This window comes from Manis javanica, chromosome 12, assembly GCF_040802235.1.
Source record: "Manis javanica isolate MJ-LG chromosome 12, MJ_LKY, whole genome shotgun sequence".
NCBI lineage: Eukaryota > Metazoa > Chordata > Mammalia > Pholidota > Manidae > Manis > Manis javanica.
The window spans coordinates 28,548,559-28,567,542 of record NC_133167.1 but is presented as its reverse complement, the minus strand read 5'-3'; the positions used below and the strand labels follow the sequence as shown (position 1 = coordinate 28,567,542).

General features: G+C 40.1%; 1 protein-coding gene across 10 annotated transcripts in view; it reads left to right on the top strand.

The window, feature by feature from the left end:
* Positions 1–18,984, top strand: part of PARD3B (par-3 family cell polarity regulator beta) — a 1,156,296-nt gene that overhangs the window by 1,093,455 nt on the left and 43,857 nt on the right. For all 10 annotated transcript variants that reach the window (XM_037009251.2, XM_037009249.2, XM_073218305.1 and 7 more), the window contains one exon: positions 10,266–10,345. In XM_037009251.2, coding sequence (XP_036865146.2) covers positions 10,266–10,345 — 80 coding nt within the window. The remainder of the gene's footprint in view (positions 1–10,265; positions 10,346–18,984) is intronic.

Here is an 18,984-nt window from a genome sequence, read left to right as displayed (position 1 = left end):
CGGGACCAGCAACTGCTGGGCCATCATGCTACATCCATTTTGCCTCATATAGGAAACCTGGGCTGATTTTTGTTGTTGCTCTCTGTATATTTGCATAATTTTATATCCTGTGCAGAGTTCTTGATTTTGCAACAGCATAATAAAAAACTGTGAATTGGCAGGTTTAGGGGTATGATTTGCAGCTGGTCTATCACTTCCTATTACTGAAAGCTTCAGTATAAAGTATTATACAATTATCATATTTTACAGGACCTGAGCTTGTCTTTGCATCTGCTCATCTTTTGTTGTTGCTGTTTAAAAAATACTCTTTTCACATTTATTTTTTTTGTAGATGAATTGCCCAATGCATTCACTTTATACACTCTTTTCTTCTTGATATGGTTCTGTGCTACAGATATCAAAGCACCAAGGTCTAACTGACATAATAACAGTGAACATGATGAGCCCTTTGGACAGATTTTGGAGATTGAAAACAATGACAAAGCAAATGGGACCCAGGGCTACAGTACATCTCTAACCATCCCCCTTCCACTCATTGGCATTATTTTGATTAAAAGGCATATAGAAATCACGGTGGTTTTTCAGGTTGCAGAAAATTATTGCAGAAACTTCCTCTATTAATGGAAATTATTAGAGATTGGAAATGATACTTGAACAGCAAGAATGACATTAATTATGCAAAAAGCAGTCGTATCGGGCAGTTGGCAAACATGCATTCTTCTTCCACACTCCTCTTTGGGTTTGTGTCCAGCCAGCATTAGAAACCTAAAAGCTTTTTATTTTGGCAAAGTTTTCATAGCACTTGGACTTCCAGCGCCTAGATAAAAGATAATTTGGAAGGGAATCATGTTGGTGAAATTGAAGAATTCAGTAATGAGTTCTGTGTAGATGAATCAATGCCCAATTAAATGATTATATCAAATCCAACTTTAAATGTTGACTTTAAAAAATTACATTTTGAAGACTTTCAAAGTAAGATGCTATATGCACATCTAATCAGAAGACTTTGCAAAGTCCTATTACTTAGCCTGGTAGAGGAATGGAGTGTTCTGATTGATCCAAGAGTTTGATTAATGGAGAGTACTTAGGACAGGAATTACCTGTATGCTAAGAATTAGAATAGATTGCAGTAACCTAGCTTATTTTCAGTTCATAGTCCTCTTTCTCTTTTTAAGCTTCTGTCTGCTCGTCAGGCTTGTTTTCTTTCCCTGTCTACACACCTTTTTCAAGGCCTCTTTCTCTCCCACTGTTTTCATGTTTTCACCAACCTCACAGATTCTGTTTTTCTTAGCCAGTACTTTGGCTTGTTCTTGTCCCTTCACAGCAGTGAATACAGCCAATCAGAACATGTGTTGCTTTCTTCACTCATACAACAAGCATTTATTGAGCTCTGGTTGTGTTTAAGGCACTAACCTCACCATAGGGAGAGTTACCAGAACCACAGAAGTGTGTACCCTGCTATAGGCATAAAAGTGCGTGTCCAGGATCCATACAATATCCAATGAGATCAAATCATTGAGCATATGTGAAAGAGACAGATGAAGCTGGAAAGTTAGGTTGCTCTAGGTTACTGAAAGCCTTTATTTGCTAGTTGATAGAAGAAACATTCAATGGGTGCATGCATTTGATTTGGTTTTTCAAACCAAGTTTTGAAAAAAAAACATCAACTTTCAGAATGTCATCTAATTAATTCTTCCTTTCTCCCCCTCCTATTTTCATTCATCTTCCTAAAACTTGAACTGTGTTGATATTATTTTAATCAGTTGCAAAAATAACTTGGTTAATATAAACTTAGAGCTAATGTATATCTGATTCCAGCATTAATAGTAACATTAATGAGTCTGGTAACTTTGTGAATCAAATAAATGCTACACATTTGAGGTAGCCGTTCAGTTCAACAATATTGATGCCCAATAGGTCCAGTCATTTGTCCAATCAGAGAATATTTTCCTACTACTCTACTATTATTTTCAGCTTATAGGAATCTTCCCTCACTCTAAGCAATTATATAATTAAGGCTCCTAATGGTTCTGAGGTTTGGATTTATACTACAAATCTCAGTTTAAATCTAAATTGTAAGAATGTTTGTAGCTTTTCTTTTTTTTAGGTAAATGAACTAATCAGGACTGTAAACAAAAGAGCTTGAAAGTGGCAATCTTAATAAGAATTAACCATAGACAGATGTTTTTAAACTTCCTTAAAAACATCCTGATGTGTGTTATTTATACTATTTAACAGGGTATGTTAAAAAAATAGCTAAGCCATTATGGAAGCTGATTCTTTCTGTTAACTGGCACTAAGTACATGCTTGAGACTCCTGTTCCAGTGACTCTGTAAATATTAATGAGCAAGATGATATGCCAAGCCTTGAGGATGCATTGGCTCAAAAAAAGAGGCATTGTCCCAAATCTAATGAAGCTTACAATCTGATGTCTTGTTTAAACCAAATTAAGAGACTGAAACTGCATGAATACAGGAAAAAAAAGTATATAATACAACCTATTTTTTGTAAAGAGTAACTAAAAATTACTTTTGCTATACCAAAAATTAACATCATCCACATACTGCTTTATGAAATAAACATTGCCAGGCAATTGGTGTTCAGTGGTATGATTATGATGAACCACAAGTGCATTCAGAATCCTTGTAGGCTGTCATAATTTCCCATATTCCATCCCATTGCTACCATAGGTTCATTTAAACGTTCAGGTCTTATGTCTCAGTTCTTGTTTAGGAAATAGAGCAAAAAGAACTGTCATGATCACTGACAACATATAAAGCAGTACTGAGAGTGGGAGGAACACCACTTTGGGGCCAGAGCTTGGCTTTGCCATTGTGTGACCCTTTGGCAAGTTGCTTCAGCCTTCCCTGAACTCCAGTTTCAGAGATGGAGATGGTAGCATCTATTATAACTTATGATACTGATTGTAGACTGTTCCAGAGAATCATTTCTTTCTAGTACTATAATTGGGAGCGACTGGAACTTAACCACTAACTAAAATAGAAACACAAAGCCCTCTGAAAGGTTTAAAACTTCACTTACATTGACATTACCTTTATTTACGCAAGTATATTTTAAGTATACCAGAAAGCTTTAGTCAATGATTATCCTTTATATGACTTATTAGTATAAAAGGTATAATGTGAACATACTATTATGTCATTTTAAGATTTGGAAAACATTTGAGAGTTAATTTGTTTCTTTCAGGATGAGTACAAAACACTGTCACAAAATACAATAAAAATGCAACAGGAGAGGAATAAATAACTCACATATTGTAACCAAGAAACAATTCAAAACCAAATTCAGTAAGTACTGGATACTAGTATCTAGTAATTAATATAACGAACCAAGACCCCCCCCCCTAAATTCCTCTTTACTCTGTTCCTGGAAAATACAGGACAGGCAAGCAGATTTCTCAGAGAATGCTTTTCTTAATACCTTTCTTTCTTCTTTTCATCAGACCTTTGTCTTCTCTGAAGTAAAAGTTTATATTTCAGCCAGTGTTGCAATATCTCTATTTGTAGGTAGACAGATGGGGAAAGGAAATGAGATGGTGTCTGGCTCTCTGGCTCTTTAATTAAAGATGTAGAGCCAGAGTTTGCTCTTCATGCTTATTGGAAAGACACGTATGCACACACACACATACTCACACTCACACTTAAAGTACATCTGATACAGCAAGCCAAATTTGTAAAATTGTATTCACAATCATAGTTACTATGGTAACTGTATCTTAGGCCCAGACACAAACAGAGCTGGGCAGGAGATGCCTGATTTTATTTTCTCCAAAGACAATCAGAAGAGAGATTATTCATGTTATCAAGATATGGTGTGGCCCAGTGTACATATGGCTAGTACCTGGGTGGTGCTAACATAAAATTCAATGCTGGAATCCCAATAAATGTGTTATCATTTTATAATGTTGCAGATTACTTTGCTTTCTTTGTCACTCAGCTTTAAAAAAAAATTTATGTACATATAATTTACTCTATTAGTGAGGTATAAGTGGTTAACATAATGCAAGATAACTTTTATAAATGTAAGTTGGAAAGAACTTCAAGGATTTAACTCCAATTTGTTTTAACTCCAACATTTTGCAAGGGAGGATAGAGAGACACAGAGTAGTTAAAAGGCTTACCAAGAGTTATTTTTAAGATACTCTTATTTGCCGTATTTTCTAAACTAGCAGATGTTCTCCACTACTCTGTAAGCTGAATACCCAGTTATTTGATGAAATTACTGAAATTAAATTAGAGAAAATAAACCCTTCAGAAATAATGGTTTGAAGAGTGTGTGTACTTTTGCTTCTCTAGATAGCATTTTTGTAAATGCATATCTCCATCATAATATACTTTACATTGCCAAAGAGAAATAATTAAACAACCTATTTTGATTAGTTTCTTTTTGTTTAAATGGAGTATTGTTAGTTTGCTTCCAAACATGTTGCATTTTAGTAAAATGTCTTAATATTAGAAGATGCTCAAAACCAAGTGTGAGACTTTTTAGATGTTTTCATTGTGTCAATTCCTTTAAAACTCTTTCAGCCAGACCCATAGCTAGGTAAAAGCAATGTAGTTAAAAGAAAGCTCTGGAAACTGCCCAAAAATATCTGTCATGGAAGTTGAAATGAAAGGCATATTTCCTAAAATGGTATCTGAATTTTTATACTTTGCATCTTAATCTGATGACGTGTCTGGCAGCATGAATCTCATTTTTTTGTAATGGATCTGAGTGAGACATATTTGTCAATGAGGATGTTATGTATAGGTGAATAAGCTGTAGTGCAACTTTGAACAGCCTTTCCTTCACAGCAGCTTTTAAATTTCCTACGGAAAATTGACTTAGGGGACATAAATTACAACACTGGCAAAAATGTGTCCTAACCTGTAGGAACTGAAAAACATGTTAATTTTGAATTGTTTCTGCTTTTTATCATCAGACATTTGCAGAAAATCTTGTGTGATTTATTCTTTTATTTATAATGAATTGTTAAAAAATGTTTCAAAGGGCATTAAATCTTCCCCTCTGCCATTAATCTGCAAATGGGAGAAACAGGGGGCTAAATGGCCTCTTTAGTACATTGCTTTATGAAACTGCTGATTCTAGCAATGCCAGACTAGAAATACATACTAATTTAAGGAACCCTGAATGTAACCAGCAAGGTCCTTGCTTTTGTAGAGAAAAGACTAATAGCTTTATTTTAACAAGGCTCTTAACATCCCAGCCAGCAGTAAGCATTGAGTGAATGAAACTGGGACAACTCCCATGGACTAAAAGCATCTTAATTCAACATTCCTCCTGAACACCAAGCCGTCCTGATAAACTGTCATAGGCTGTCATAATCCAGCCAGAGACACTCACTGCTGCAAGGCACACAAGGTCTAAGCTTTGCAAGTTGTTTTGAATAAGCTCTCTGAAGTTTTACTTTCTGAACTTTATTAGTAGAGAAAGATAAATATATCCAAAATCCAAGCATAAGTTCTAACATTACATTGTTGTGGAAAAGACTAGGTTTCTGTTGTGGCTTAAGTTAAAATTATTTCTGTCAAATGTATATTTAGGTCATTCTATTAAAAAAGAAAAACCTGATGATACTGAGATGAAGGGCTTAAAAAAATTAATTGAATCAAAGCTGCTGACCTTATTTTTTTGTGATGAGGAAAATTACCTAATAAGGAATTCTTCAGGCAGGAACATTTCTGAGTCTTGTTGCACACAGAGTGAAGTGAGAAGTGAGCTTATAAATGCTTGTGCCTCATCTCCTTCCCCTCATTCTCTCCTAAAATGGCCTGACGTTCTGAAGACCTAAGTACAACTTATAATTCCTGTGTCTTTGGCAACCCTCTCTCTGCAATTTCCTACCCTCAATTCACAGCTATGTGCAAGAATCTTTGTCCCCAGCACAATAATCTACATTGTCACCATTTCTGATGGGGATCTTAAAAGTTGATCAACTCACAGGAGGAAATTAGATAAATTAAGATTTATCCATAAATCAGATATTATATAGCCATTAAAATTCATGTTTGTGAAAGATGGCTAATAGCACAGAAAAAATGCCAATAATAAATAGTTGGGGGAAAGCTCTATATGTGACAAAAGTGCACAGGCAACACAGTGGAGCAAAGGTAGTCTTTTCAGCAGAAGGTGCTAGAACAATTGGACATCCACTTGCAAAAAAAGTAAATCTACAGCCAGATCTTATACCCTTCACAAAAATCAATTCAAAATAGATCACAGGCCTAAATGTAAGATATAAAATTATTAAACTCCCAGAAGATAATGTTGGAGAAAATCTAGGTGACCTTGGGTTTGGCAGTGACTTTTTAGAGATGACACAGACGTCACGATCTATGAAATAAAGAATTGATAAGCTGAAATTCATCAAAACTAAAATTTTCTGCTCAACAAAAACACTGCCAAGAGAACAAAAATGCAAGCCACATAATGGGGGAAAATATTTGTGAAAGATGTATCAGATAAAAGAGTGTTATCCAAATTATATAAAGAACTCTTAAAACCCGGCAATAAGGAAAAAAACAACCCAATGAAATATGGTCCAAAGACCTTAACAGACTCTTCACCAAAGAAGATATGCAGAAGGCAAACACTCATATGGAAGAGTATTCCACATCATTTATCATCAGGGGAAATGCAAATTACAACAACAGTAAGATAGCACTACACACCCATTAGAATGGCCAGAATCTGGAAGAGCGACAACACCAAATGCTGGTGAGGATGTGAAACAGTAAGAACTCCCATTCATCATTGGTGGGGATATTTAATGGTACAGTCAGTTTGGAAGATAGTTTGGCAAACTAAACATACTCTTACTACACAACCCAGGAATAGCCCTTCTTGTTATTTAGCTAAAGGAGCTAAAAACTTATCTCCCCACAAAAACCTGCAGAGGGATGTTTCTAGCAGCTTTATTCATAATTGCCAACACTTGGAAGCCACCAAGTTGTCCTTCAGTAGGTGAATGGATAAATTTACTGTGGTACATGCAGACAATAGACTATTATTCAGTGCTAAAAAGAAAGGAGCTATCAATTCTTTTGATATTCATGAAAAGACGTGAAGGAAACTTCAATACATAATACAAGGTGAAATAAGCCAGTATAAAAAGGCTACAAACTGTAAGATTCCTACTATGTGACATTCTGAAAAAAAGGCAAAACCATGGAGACAGTAAAAGGATCAATGGTCTGCAGGGGCTGAGAGAGAGGGAGGTATGACCAGGCGGAGCATGGAATTTTAGGTCAGTGAAAATAGTCGGTAGGATACTATAATGGCGGATATGTGTCATACGCTTATTCAAACCCAAAGAATGTACACCATCAAAGTACACCCTCATGGAAACTCTGGGCTTTGGGTAACAGTGATGTGTCAGGTCAGGTTCATCATCTGTGACAAACATGCCACTCGTGGGGAATGTTGCTGACAGGGACGCAATGTGTGTGTGGTGGCAGTGGCTGTACAGGAAATCTCTGTACCTTCTGTCTCCATTTTCTGGGAATCTAAAACTGCTCTAAAATATAAAGTCTATTAAAAGAAAATATTGCAGTTGCAGCAATAATGGTTGGAGCCATGTATTAGCACCAGGGGTGGTGTTGCTAATATTAGTAATATCCTTTCCTTGATAGGCCTCTGTTTCTTTTACCAAATCTTGACATTTACCAGAATCTTTACATTTCCTGAAAATACAGTGCACCTCTTTATGCCTCCATGTAGTTCACTTTTCTCCCTCTCTACTTACAGTGCCTTCTTCTGCTACTCCTTTGCCTTCTCCCTGTAAAAACCTCCTCCTCATTTATATATAAGTTTTAGATGGAGCTTCCACACCCATGTGAAGCTGTCTTCAGCTCTCCCAGGTGGACTTGGGTATCTGTCCCTCAGCTTCCTACTGCCTCCTTCCTCAGACTGACACCACCTGTGATCTCACTGCACCGTAACTGTTCGCTGGCCTGTCTCCTCTATACTCAAAGCAGTGAAGAAATCCAGACTCTGTTCATTGCTTAAAATATTGTGCTTAGCATGACATTGGGGTACAGTAAGAGCTCAGTAATCACTGAGTGATTGCATTAAAGAAGTAATAATAATAGAGAAGCACATAAATGTATAAATAATTGGTGACGGAGTAATTTTTTATGTAAAAGCATGCCACCCATCTTTGGCCTATGTTCTGCCACATATATGAAGTCTTTGTGAACACTGTCAGGTGTCATCTGTGTTATGTTAGTAACAGCCTGAACAGCATGGGATCATACATTGTCCTACATCATTCTCTAATTATTTCATTCCTGATGCTTGTTTTCAACAAGACTGAAATGTCCTTAATGATAAGGAACATCCTACATCTCATAGAATCTGGTATGCAGGGAACTCACCAGAAGAACAAGACATAGGGGTCCTCCCTCCTAGAGACACCAGCATGCTGCCTGCCGCCGTTAGGCCAGGCCGGACCTAGGTAACGGGGCTGGAAGTATCAACTTGAAGTTTTGCCACTGCAAGAGAAAAATTAGTTGTAAAAATCTAGAGCCGTACTACAGGTTTATAAGCATGATGTTGTTCCAACGACCACAATCAGTGATGTCAGTGTGGTTCTGGTGTTCACGTTAATTTCTTCCTCCATAAAAAATAGGTTCAAAACAAAACAGACAGGAGTGGCTCAGGACAATACTTCTATCATTCACATCTTTTTCTGTGCGTTTTTTCAATCCCCTGTCTTCTAATACCATCCTTCCCTCTGGTCTTTGTTAGAAAGGTCGGTGGTTTAAATCGGGGCTTTTGTCCTAATGCAGAGAATTCTCCGGCTGTCTTGCTCCTCAGCTTATCTGTGCGGTCTTCATCCTTACCTAGGGAGCTCACTGGGCTTCTGCCTCTCAAATAACTCCAGCCACTCCTGTCCCATTGCCTGGTGCATGTCAGGAGGTTTGGTAGAACACATTCTGAAGGGCCTCCTGTAGTAAACTGACACCAGGATATTCTTTCTTACTCTAAGTGAGTGTGTATACTTGTCTTACATCACCTCCTGCAACAAGCTGGGATGGTGGTTTCATAGTGAGCTGGGACGTTGGGTAGGAAAAAAACTACTTGCAAGTTGAGTACTACCTAGAAAAATTTCCCCTGCCAACCTTGACCCTGTTACTTCCTGTGTTTACTAACAAGTTATCCATTCACCCTATTTTAGCAGTCCAGGTTTTCTACTTACCCCTTCCATGCCCAGTATGGGAGGGCTGCCCCAGCACAGAGCAAGCGCGTGCGTGGCCCACAAAACCACACGTGTTGACATGAACAGGTGAGGAACCTATCAGGCAGGAAGTGCTTTTAAATACCTGTAGTTTTCATCCTGTTTTTAGTTGCTCTGATAGATACAGAACAAATATATATAAAGTCTTCACATTCACCGAACTAACATGCTTTATTGAGAACCTACCTACCAAGGCCAGTCACCACCCTTCATGGTCTCAGAGGCTGGTGGGTGAGACCTGAAGAGAGGCAGCCACAGGAAACGTATAGGAAGGGACAAAAATAACAAAAACCAACTCTAGATAGAAGACAGTTAATCACTTCTCTGTGGCAGTTCATAAGGGAGGGAAACAAGTGAGGTTCAAGTGAGAGGGGGTTTCATGGGAGCTGCGGCGTAGACAATTGGTTGTCACCAACCCCAGAAGGAAAGGAAGGTCCCATGAAAAAGGTACTTTTAAAAATACAGCCCTTGTCACATCAGAGGAGCCTAAGGAAATATGGCAACTAAATGTATTATGAGATTCTAGAACAGAAAAGGGCATTAGGTAAAAATCTGAATAAACTATGAGCTTTAGTTAATAATAATGTGTCAAATGTTGATTCATTAATTTTAAGAAATGTACCACATTAATGTGAGATGTTAGTAAAAGGGAGTCCCTCTGTACTATCATCTCAATTTTTCTGTAAGTCTAAAGCTGTTCTAAAAACCAAAACCTATTAAAAAAAAAAAACAGTCTTGCAGCCTACAGAATATCCCTGGCACAGTGACAGAATGGAGTCAGTTTGACAATGACCCTTTTTTGAAAGAAGTGACTTTGTTGTTAAATGCTGTGTTTGTGGCTTGATCATCAGTTACTATAATGATACTGAGTTCTTGCCTGCTTTTCCATGTTTGATTTTTGGCAGGCGGCAGCAGCATTTGTGCACTGATTATGATTGTGAGATGCATTGTCAGTAACCAGAGTGTATAATGGATCTTCATCTCTAATTACTTTTCTCTCCACAGGTGTCTGGAAAGGGTCCAGATGGGAGTGCATACAACCTCCGCTTTGAGGGAATGGAGAGACAGTACGCATCCCTACCCAGGTAGATCACTGAGGGGTCTCCCCTCACCAGTTCGCCTGCAAATAAAGGCTTTAGAGAAATCTGCATGAAATAGAAATTGAGCTTTAAGATAGGGAATATGTTAACTCTGCCTCACTACCATCTGCTGCAACCCTAATACCATCCTCACAACTGTGCTAATAATTGAAACACTTGTGGGTTATTTTTTAAGGGAAGAAAATAGTATATCATTGAAATTGAACATGTCAGCAAGAATATTGGATACGGAATAGAAATCCTAAGCCATTGCTGTAAAAATGTTATTGAACATCCTGCACCAAGCTAGAGACAATAAAATAGTAAACCTTCTGTATAGGAGTTGCCCATGAGGAAGGGCAAGCCAACCTTAACCTTGACGCTTCACGTGGGTGTTAAAAAGGCATGAAAGAAATGTGAACCTGGGAAGGTTCTTTGCTTGATTTGGAACCTGACGGTGTTCTCCAGGCAATAAGCAAATGTTGCCAAGACGCAGAGACACTGTGGGGAGAAACAGGTGCGTGGGAAAAGTTCGCCTGGTGAGTCTGGCCTAACATGATCCACACAGGCTGTAACTAGAAACCCTGAAAATGGCATACAATTCTTAAAGGTCTGTGCTCTTATCTGTGAGATGAAGAACAATGTTAGTCTGCTATCAGTAGCCCATGACAAAGAGGAAAACTTGCTGAGATTACAGGCGGTGCTGCTACTATGGGAGTTAAATGAGAGTGTGTGAATCATTTGGGGGCAGGGGGATACAAAACAAAGAGAGGCTAATGTCAGCCAGGAAACTGAAAATGCTCCAGAATATCTTCTTTTAAAAAGAGGGGGAAGGACCCTATACAGGTTCTTTATCACCGAAGCTGAGTTGTTAAAGGGCTAACTCAGAGCTGGAGTTACCATTTTGAGTTACGTGTTGGCTATACTTCTGCATGTGAATTTACAAAAATGACCTCCAGGATATTACAACAGACAGAGCCCAAGTGACCATCTGCTCTTATAAATAATTGTACGTTGCTTTTCAAAAGTACTAAAATCTCAAATCTAGCAGAGAACCAATTTTGAACACCATTTGGGCAGGATACCCAAAATACAGTATTTTAAAAGCTTCTATACAACTGTGTTTTATTTATCTGCCTATTTTCTTTTTTTTATATGTTGTCTCATAGTTTTCTCCCATCCAGGATTTCTTTCCTCTGTTTTTCCCTGGCCTACTATTTTGTTTTCATTTTAAAAAATGGAAGCAGTCTCCAAAATTTGTTTTAAATATAAATTTTCTGGCTTTCAGTTGTTGAAGTGTATGGAAATTGTGGTTAAGGCAGATGGAAAGTAGTATGTTCTCATGAGAGAGAAGAAAAAAGGGAAAACTGGAAGCAGTTTAATGTCTTCCTGGCGAACTTGCACTCAGACTACGGAAATGGATTTTTTTTGTACAAATTAGACGCACAGAAATAACATTAAAAACTCTATAAATTTCACTCATTCATTCAGCTCCATATATCTGTTGATCATCTACTATATATCAGGCCCTTGGAATGTGGAGACTAGAGACACAGTCCCAGTTCATCCTTAGGACCCTACAGTCTGGGACAGAAGGCAGCAAATAAACTTTTTATGACAGAGCAACCAAGGCTTAGATTTGTAATTATTAGCACAAAGTCCTCTGAATTTCCAGCTCCTGTTTATTTTTACTAATCAGCCCTGAAATGCTCAATTATGGCTGCCTCTAAACCAGTGTATTTTAGGATAACACAGTGCAGAGAGAGTTTTCTGACACAGGTAACGCATGTGTACTGCTGTGGCTCTGAAGCTGTCCTCAGAGGTTAGAAACTGACCATGTCCTGCCAGCCCCAAGAGTATCACTGTAGCTGAAAGGGAAATATGCTAGACTGAAAACTATTTTGATAAACAGTCCACACCCACCTACACATACACACACACACACACACACACACACACAATAGAAATGATTAGCTGCACGTGCCAACAGACCTTTGTAGCTACCTGACAACCAGAAGTAGCCATGATGGAGAATCAGTAGGATTCAGACAAGTGTATGAGAGGTTCCTGGCGCTGGTGTTTAAATGCAAGAGCACAAACTCGAGTTTCTGTCTCAGTATCTAAAGGGGAGGTGCAAATACTGTCTCCAATGAGCTCCAACCCAGTAGCAGGCAGGGTTGGGGAGCAAGGGGGCTCCATATTTATGCAACAAGATGCCAAATGCGTAGGCAGGGGACACACTGCTGCCTTCCGAGGAGATACACAGAATCAGTTTTGTGCACTGGTGACATCTGGTTTTCTATTCCTCCCCGCCCTGGAGATTTTAGTGTCCACTTATGTGAATCAACCAGCTCCACTGCCGTCCTGCTTTGCCAGGGGAGCGAGGCGAGCACATCTCTGCAGTCACCAGATCCCCTCTCTGTCACAGAAACAGAGAGCTTTAAAATATTTATGGAGTTAAATTTTTAATTAAAAATTGGAATAATTCTATCTACAGGAAGTCAGTGGCCAACTTTATAAGGGATTTAATATGCTATTGAGTGATTTGGTTCCTCCCAAAAGCTCACAGGAGCTTTTAAGATAAATTCAATAATGTTGATTTATATACCAAATTTGGAGCCATAGACACAGAGAGAAAATGCCCCCCAGTGCAGGGAGCTGGTGAGTTGCCTTGGTCAAGGGGCACCCTGCTATGCTTTCATGGAACTCTGTCATCTTTAAACTAGGCCCGTGCAACCTGCTGTCAGGCTAAATGACAGTTCACAAAATGAAGCCAGAGCAGCAGGCAGCTCAGGAAAAAGACAATTCCTAGCACTTGGTAGTTATGAGGTTGCCTAAGGCTAAGGGCTAAACGATGTTAAGTGTTATTGTTAAGCAATGTTAAATCTTCTGCCTCTGAAGAAAAATGACTTTATATCTTTTCTCCTGAGGGTGTTGTTCAGGAAAGCAGAGCATAGTTGTAATACAACCTCATTAGCAAACACCAGGCTTTTTTACCAAGGCCAATGTTTTACCATCCTGTCCAGCCCCCAGTTTTCTTGGGTAGTAAACAGAATGACATCAGCATTCCCTTATTCTTCCCTGGCACAAATTAGTACTCACCCTGGGTGGGTAGGGAAATGGCTATTTCTTAGGCTGATATAATAGGTGACCATCTGTGTATATATTTTTGCAAACAGCTTCATTTTCACTTCAGCATCCCAGCCTCTTTCAATTCTCTCTGGCCCCGTCCTGATTCTACAGACCTCTACGTGGTCAGCCCCTCCAGCAGCGAACTCTGCTTGTTCATCTCAAGCCTCCATCATTCCTGCCTGCCCATCCCTGGCCCCGTGGGATCCCATTATCCCTTTTCTGCAGATGGCTCAGAGCATCAGCACATGATGGTGCTCTTCTGGGCTTGTGATCAAGTGCCGAGTCCCACAGAGTGAGCCAAAGGCACTACATCTCTTCTGTGGTCCCATGGACATGGGTGGCGAAAGGTTACTGCAGGAACCCATAAAATTTCATTCATTGCTTCCACTGCAAAATTCACATCACCCAGCCACAGCTGGGCCCCTGCTGCTGTCTACTCCCTTGGCTATCCCACAGTGGCCATTCCGATCCTCTTTTCCTCTCGGTAAAGTTCTGTGAAGATGACTAAGTTCCCCAAGCCCAGTCTCTAGACATGACCTCACTTCCTTCCTGTTATGACCTTGAGACGTTCAGCATTAGCACCCCAACTCCTGCTCCCTACAGTCCAGACCCAAGATGTCTTCACTAACATGCTTCCTTGAGGGGAGACGATGAGGGCATAGACTTGGAATGAGGCCGTAACTAGAGCCCCTGCTCTGTCACTTGTCACCTTGGCAAATGATCTAACGGCTCCAGGCTCAGCTTTCTAATCTGCAAATCGAGGATAATATTAGGGCCTCTTTGTAGTGCTGGTACAATTATTAAATACAATAATACAAGCAAAACCCTTAGTGAAGAGCCTGCCTGACATATTTTGAGGATTTTTTATATTGTTCTTTCTTTTTCATTTTATCCCCAGGGAAGATGTATTCCTTTCTTTAACGGGCCAAACCCATGCAACAGAGCTCATTCCCTCTGGCTTCTCAGGGACCCTGAGCCATCAAGTGTCCCTCTCTCAGCTGCCCTTTAAGCCCTGTGGCAATTGCTTCTTCCCCTGCCTCCTCCGGAAAATGCCTCGGTCGGTGCAGCCACTCGGTTCTTTGAGAGTCCCGCAGGGTGGGTTAGGGGCGAGCCAACACCTGCATGGAGACATGCTGGGAGTGTAACTGAGACTGAAGGCTTAGCGAACTCTGGGGAAGGACCTATGGTCCAGACAGTCAAGGGCAAGAGGGTAACAAACTAATGTGATCTGAGTGACATGCTGGGCTAATAGACATGCTGAGAGACAGCACTTCTTCCAGATAGAGAGTTTCCCATAAGGGATGCAGGATGCTGATTGGGGTCTCTGGCCCCATCCAATGAGACAGGTTCAGGCCTGGGAGCTCACCAGAGGTGGAGACCACACCCAAGGTGAGTTAACCAGAAAGGCTGAGCATGATGCTTTTCTCCCAGGATAGATATGGTGTGGAAGCAACACCCTATGTACTTGTGGTAGGAGATCCTGAGATACTGCTAAGATCCTCCTGTTGGGTTGGGACCAGGGAGAGCTGAGAACACAGCCCTAATGAGTCGTAGCTGCACAGGGCTCAGCTGGCAGGACCATGCAGTGAACGTGACTCTAGTCCATCAGAGACAAAGACTTTGCCTCAACCCTCCTTCCTCTAATCTCCACATCTCCTACTTTAGGAAAAGTGGCCTATACCTGGCTGTATTTCTGCACCACCCACTGACATTAACCTCTTGCTCCAGGCTTCTGACCATGCCACTGATTATGCCTCCAGCCCTTTTCCACAGATTCGCTCTGAGCAGCCTCCTCTGTGCCCCACATCCAATTCTCATCACTATGATGACAGTTCCAAAGTGAACCTGCTAGCCTTTCTTTCTCATTCTTATTGTGAAGCCAGTTCCAGCTGCCTGCTTGACATATCCATCCTTCTACCTCCAAGAGACCTCACAGTCCCCACACCAGGTATAGCTCGATGTCAACTTTCTTCTGCTCCTCTTCCCTTTGTTGGGCATCTTTCCAGTGCCACTGAAATACCCTGGGTTAGATCATGATTCCTCGCTGCCCCTTTGCCAGCCCCATTAGATTATAAACTCCTTGAAATAATGAATATTGTTTTATACCCAGCATATTCTATACCCATCACCAGGACCTAACATCAGACCATGTATGTAGTAGGTTTTTAATGTCGTGTACAGATGAGAATAGATTTGTTTTTATACAAGTAAATTATGGGAAATAATTCCTCCCAAACTTTCTTCAGCTTTCCTAACCATTTGTTCCAGGTCTGGACTTCTAAATAGTTACCTCTTACTGAGCATTTACTATGTGTCAGGCACTGTTTCAAATGCTCCACATCTACTGACTGACTTAATGCTCACAGCAGCCCTGTGGCTCAGTAGCAACTCTGTGATCCCCATTTCAGAGGCAAGGACTCAGGTACAGAGAGATTGAGTAAAACTGCTCAATTTCCACAGCCAGAAGTGACAGAGCTAGAATTTGAACCCAAGCAGTCTGGTTGCAAGTTTGTATATTTAACCTCTGAGACTGAGGTTATTCAGCTCAGGGTAAGATCCCAACTCAGCAATTATCACACTCCCTTGTATTATTTCCTCACCTGCTTGTCCTTCTAACTAAACTATAAGTTCCTTTGAGGACAGGGACTGTGTCTTATTCATCTTTGTATATGACATAGAACATTACTAATATACAGTAGGTAATACCTTTCAACCACCTCTGTAATGCTGTCATAAAATCAATTCTTTTCCTGTTCCCGTGAGTCCTTCCTTGAAATATGAACAGTTTAATGTGTAATTGCTAGATGAACATTAAGCAATATACTTTGCCTACCAAAAAGAGAATGCAGTTTTGTTAGAACACTCCTGAGAGTTGAAAAAGTGGTATCTGCAAATTGGTGCTTTGATTCTTTAAAATTAAGAATGATATCAACCCAGAAGAAAAAAAAATGGCAGTCAGTTTTCTGGTGCAAATCTGCATGAGCTCCCCCAGAGAGAGCTCATCCCTTTCCCAAGACGGACTCAGGACAAAGTCCTGCTCAGGCTGTACTTGGCTACCAGTCCTGATGGTGCTCTAACCCGTGTTATGCAAGTTATTTGAGAGGGGAAAAATCATCTCTCTGAACATCTTGAGCAGCTTTAACTTCTCTGTAATGGGAAGCAACATACTAGAACTGATTTTGGGTAAGAAAGAACAACTTTAGAAGGAGCAAACAGCATATGCTTGCTTCCTCAAAACCCAAAATAACCTCGCTTCCTAAGTGTGTTCCCAGTGTTTTGGTGTTGGGTGGGATTGTGTTCAGAGCAGAAGAATACACCATGAGAACATACTTCCGCTTGCGACGTTTCAGTTGGTTTATCTTGTCAGTTTCAGGCTGTCGCATCTACATATGCTTTCCCCATCCCCAGGAAGGCTCCAATCACAAGTGCACAGCTAACTTTGAAGCTTATATGGTGTTATATTATATTATATTATCCCCGAGAGCATTTTGTCTGGGCATCCTCTGCATTCCTGTCATTTGCATCACTGCTTAAAGATATTCACCCTCGATTTCTCTTGTTTTCTCCCAGTTTTCTTCTGCTCTGCTCACAACTACTGAATTCTCCTTTGCCAATCTTGCATTGTTTTATTTAGCACTTAGTGAATAGATGGCAGTGACATTCGAGTTCTGCAAAGATTTCCACCAAAGCCACAGTTCTGGTCTAGATCAACTAGACAGTGATTTAGTGAGTTCAGTAAAAACACGAGCCATCAGCCCTCTAGGTGTGTGTGCACATGAGCTTGTGTCCGGTGGGGGTTCGGCCACGTGGGCCTGTAGAAGTTGAGTCTCTCCACTGCCTAATGGAGCCCTTCTTTCTACTACAAGGCCAGGTTGTCAAGTAAGATGCCTCACAAGAATAGATGTGCTGGGACTGCAGGGAAATGTTCAGCCAGGGTTTGAGGCCATTTCAGCTACAAGTACTCCTTCTCCGCATGTTTCTAGACAGGAGCCTGTTGCATTTCATCTAGATACGGCAAATCATGGCCAGTCTCTCGGACGCCTTCCTGGTGACCCAACTTTATCCAGGCAGCCCTGCCTTGCCGTGAAAAGCCACCTTTCAGTGGGCATGGCTGTGATGACAGCTCTGATTTTGAAGGCTGAAGGACTTGTCACGACTGTATCTTGCACATCCACATACGACAGTTTAATGCCTTTTGAAAGTCAAGGAAGCTCTGTTACCAGGCCAGATCAAACTTCTCATCCTTGCTTCTCAGGCTCCCTATGAAAATCTAGCTCTGCTTCCCCAGCTGTAGAGTTAGCTGCCTGTTTGACTGGCCCCTCTGACACCAACCTCACTCTTAATACAGAGGACAAAATGATGAATTAGCAGCGATTTAATTCTTTGTGAGATTAAGATGTCTCCACTGTCAACTCAAACTTCCTGAAAAATGCAAAAAGCCCCAGCACGTAATACCACCTTAAGATGCCAAACAGCTGAGATCAGGGGGTTAATGCTACTGCCATATCATTTTTATGTCACTTAGTTCTTCAGATAAAAGTCCATTTTAATCAAACTTTTCATCATTTCCTCATAGCCAATATATCCTTGATGCCAGTTAGAATATTTGATACTAATTATTCAGTTGAAGGCCTCCTTTATGAGTTTAGTTAGAATATTAGTGATTTAAAACCATTACAATCCCCAAAACAGTCTTTACTGGATTAATGGACCACATATCTTAAATTCCATAGAATTTTACTTTTCCTTCATTTTCCATAGAAAATTTATCTAAACTATTATATATTTATTAAGTACTCTTCGTAGAGGAAGGATATATGCCTACTCTTTGAAGAGCACCAAATCTGACATTACCTTGAATTTGAAACATGTTAAGCTTGGTAAGCTATCATGTTTTCCCTCCTGCATATACTTAAAGGAATCTCAGCATTTATTTCCCACTTCTCCAACCAAAAAAAAGTTATTTTGTGCCTAGGCACAATCAAAATGTTGTTCTGCCTCTAATTTCTAATGGTCTTTGATTGTTCTTGATGTTTTCCTACTGTCTTATCAGCCCTCTGTCTGCCTCCAAAAGCTCCTTGCACTGGAATTACCTTGGTGAGTGTCTTGACCGTGCTGAACTGTTCTGCATGAAGCAGCACCCTCACTCTGACCCTGCCTCCCTCTGTCTTCTGTGTCTCTGCAGCCATTCACTTCCATCCTTCAGCCCACCTTCCTGGGTTTATGGTACACAGGTTTTGTCCTGATGTCGACCTACTGCAGGCAAAGACACTCTTAATAAACCATGTGTACTAGTCCATTGTAATATCTGGTTTGTATGTGTTTGTAAGGCCTGTGCTTTATGATTATTTAAAATGATATTTCATCACTGAACTATGCAGATGTCCTGGATAAAAAGCCATTTCCTCCCCAAGTGGTTGAACATGTGATATTATTCAATAGTAATAATTAAAAGTAAAACCATTAAGTTTAGCTTCGATTTTTATGTATCAAAATCTGCATGCAGATCATTT